This window comes from Rhodnius prolixus, unplaced genomic scaffold, assembly GCF_049639745.1.
Source record: "Rhodnius prolixus isolate KJV_2025 unplaced genomic scaffold, Rpr scaffold_2, whole genome shotgun sequence".
Classification (NCBI taxonomy): domain Eukaryota; kingdom Metazoa; phylum Arthropoda; class Insecta; order Hemiptera; family Reduviidae; genus Rhodnius; species Rhodnius prolixus.
Window position 1 is genome coordinate 340,863 of NW_027411592.1, and position 3,302 is coordinate 344,164.

The 3,302-nt window shown below is 32.7% G+C and overlaps 1 protein-coding gene across 3 annotated transcripts in view; it reads left to right on the top strand.

Annotated features, from left to right (window-relative positions):
• Positions 1 to 3,150, top strand: part of LOC141448642 (large proline-rich protein BAG6) — a 35,620-nt gene extending 32,470 nt beyond the window's left edge. For all 3 annotated transcript variants that reach the window (XM_074117124.1, XM_074117125.1, XM_074117126.1), the window contains exon 21: positions 175 to 3,150. In XM_074117124.1, coding sequence (XP_073973225.1) covers positions 175 to 371 — 197 coding nt within the window. In that variant the 3' untranslated portion in view covers positions 372 to 3,150. The remainder of the gene's footprint in view (positions 1 to 174) is intronic.
• Positions 3,151 to 3,302: the final 152 nt, after the last annotated feature.

The following is a 3,302-nucleotide window of genomic DNA, read 5'->3' on the forward strand; positions in this document are numbered from 1 at the left end:
ACGCTCCTTTTCAGCGCTAAAAGTAACATCCGATTATCCAGCTGTAAACCTTTGTTATCCTGTCTTATCTTTTTTTTCCTTTTTTTCATTTCTTTATTTTGTGTAGAAACGTTTATGGCGAATCTAAGCTTTGATCGGCACATTTGTAATGATTGTGATTGATTTGTTAAACAGAAAGCATGTCTTCGGCGATGGGCGCGGCCGGCATGGGTGCTGTGGACGGGCTAGCCGAGTCGGCGGGCACCGACCCCGCCCTCAGAGCCGCTTACAAGGAGCAAGTCAGGACTACCGTCCAGACAACGCTGCGCACTCACCCTGACTACAAGCCTGAGAAGTACCCCAATGCAGCAAAACTATTCGGCCCAAATTAGCGCCTCTTATGGGAAATGAAAAATGAAAATATTCCTCACTAGGAGACTAAGCATCATAACGAATGGATAAAAATGTATTTGTAAATACACAATATTCGATATTTAATTTTTTTGTCATTTAAAATAATTAATTCGATGTTTTCATAAACGATAATTTATAAGTATATTTTTTAAACAAATCTAGTCTGTATTGAACTAGATGAGGGTAGTGATTATTCCTAAGGGTTTCATATTATTACTCAGAAATATTTTGTGATTTTTTTTTCTTTTCTCTTTTTAAAGATTGAATTCAACTTTATTCTTATGCTTTAATTTCTTTCCGGTTTTTTTAAAAAGAATTTTATTAAATAATTGAAATTAGTCTGGTCTTAGGGAGGAGTTCTGGCCTCGTCCGGCCTTCTTTAAGAGTCTCACAATCCCCCCTCTACGTAGTCTAGGGGACTACGAGTGAACACTCCTCCCGACGGGACTGGGAAGGCTCCGGGTGCCAAAAAAGAGCTTCGTGCTGCCGGATATAAAGCAAAACACAAACTAGGCTGAAAGTTATACTTGATTTATATTAGCTAGCATTATTAATTCTGTTTTTTGTTTAAATTAAAAAACGTGATAAGTTAAATGTGAAATGTCTAATGTCAGCTATTATACTGATTCGTAATTGTACCTTGTAATGACAGACGGTTATCATTTCTTATCTGGCTATTTACGGTCTATAAAGACCTTATTGTATTTCTGAAAAAAAGTTTGTTGTAAATAATAACAGTGATTTATGAAATTAAATAACCTTTAGCAGCGGCATTCGCTACACCTAAAATACCAGCTTTATTATCTGCTAATTGCGGTAGACTGTTAAAGTTGGACATTATCTTCACAAAATTTCTTCAGAAATGATACCAATAATTGTCTCAATTATATTGTTCTTGATTTTTGTTATGCAGTTCTCAAAGAACTTGTGAACATTAGAGTTTTTGTTTATTCTTTTTACTGCAGAAAGGAGTAATTGCAGCTAGCTGATGGCGTGGTTGAATATCTTCAGACATTCAATAATTTATGAATTAAACTCAATTTCATAGATAATATTTTCTAATACTAGTATTTTAAAATTGTTATTTTAAACGTGAAACCAAAATTAGAAGATAATGCTTAGTTCACTTAAATTTTAATTACTGATTTCATGTTAAAGAAACCTTATAAAACAAGATTCGCGCAGATTTTCTGCTTATATATTTTTAACATTAAAAAATCTGAAATAAAACAAACATGGAACAGTCCTGCAGATAGCTTGTAACGGCCGAAACCTATTCAACGGCTGTGAACTGTTGACATAATAAACGAGTAACTTTCTTCAATTAGCACAAATATTTCCTCCATCATCTTTTATCTCCCAGTTTTTTATTTTCAGTTTTTCTTCAAAGCATTCTAGATTATCGTCTCACATCCACTTACTTAGATTATTAAATTTTCCGTGATTTGATAAAAACTGGTACTATTTTCCCCCCTGCAGGCGGAAAAGGTGACCTTCAAAAACGAAAGAAATTATTATTGGTATAATTATGAAGATACTTTGTCAAGAGAATCTCATACTAATGGAAAAATTGTTAAAAAATGGTATCTTCTGAGATTGAACAAAATTTTCATTCTCGTTGGTTTAGAATTTTTCTTCGACCTATCAAGTTTGTGAGAGAAGTTATTCTCAAGTTTTTCACAGTCCCTGTGTTGGGGCTTGCGATATCGTGTACGATTGAGAAATTCCATAGTAGGACGAACTTAAGGCCGCATTTATTCCCTTGTTTTAAACTTTCGAAAAATCTGGAGAAACTCGTCTTTCTGTTATCCAGTGCCTGTATAGAGTAAATGATACTTATCTTTTCAAAACATTTACCTATAAAAATAACAAACATGTTATTAGGGTATTTACGCCAAGAGGTAGTTTTTCAGAGTATTGTTGATAGAAGGGAGAGTAGTTCAATAAACCAAATCCAGTGCGATTTTAAATCTATTGTGACTCCCTTAAGGGTCAATATGTGTTTTGATGAAAAGAAGTTCAGTAAAGAGGCCAATTTATTAATGAGATTTGAGTATGTCTGGTGACAAACGTGAGTTTTCCTACTTGTACCCATAAATCAAATAGCTGCAAACATCAACTTTCCTCAACATGCCCTCTATATACTTTTAATTTGAAGCAGTCAGTTTTGATTGTGGTTTTAGTTGATAGATTAGAACAGCCTCAGAGACATCAAATTCTCTGATGAAGGGGCTAAACCATACCCTTCCTAGCGGATTTTAAAGCATTAATAAGGTCATTATTGTAAAAAAAGTCGTTTAATTTTTTAATGGAAACATCCCTTTATTATTACCCGAATTTTTTATTTTTATTTGACTTCCTTTTTCTAGTAATAAAAAAATTACAAATAAAATTGATAAATTTATGGTGAGGTTTAGTGACAGGGGAGATTAGAATCAAGCAAATACCATTATAGTGAAAAGAAAATGGAATCAACTTCTCTGACAGACTGACGTGGAGAAAAATCCGACACTGGTCAGAATTAAGAAAAAAAAAAATGCTGTGGTGGGCTAGCTAAACTATAGAAAGATTAACTATACAAAGCAGCTCACAATCTAGTGAGTGGTTTCAATGTATTTTAACTAAACACATGAAGAAGCTTCGTCCTTCTGCGTCGCTTCTTTTGAAGATAAATATATATATATTTATTTTAAATATAAATACAAATGAGAAAACTTAGAATCGCTTGTGTAGGAAACGAATACAATATTAATACTATGTTGTTATTTTATTTACCGCCTTACTATGAACATTGACAGTATTTCTTGTTCATCATAATAATTCAAGGATCATTTTTCTCTTTTATCTTTTTAAATTTATTCCAATTTTAGTCAACAAAATAAATAAATGATTACTAGATTTTATTTTTT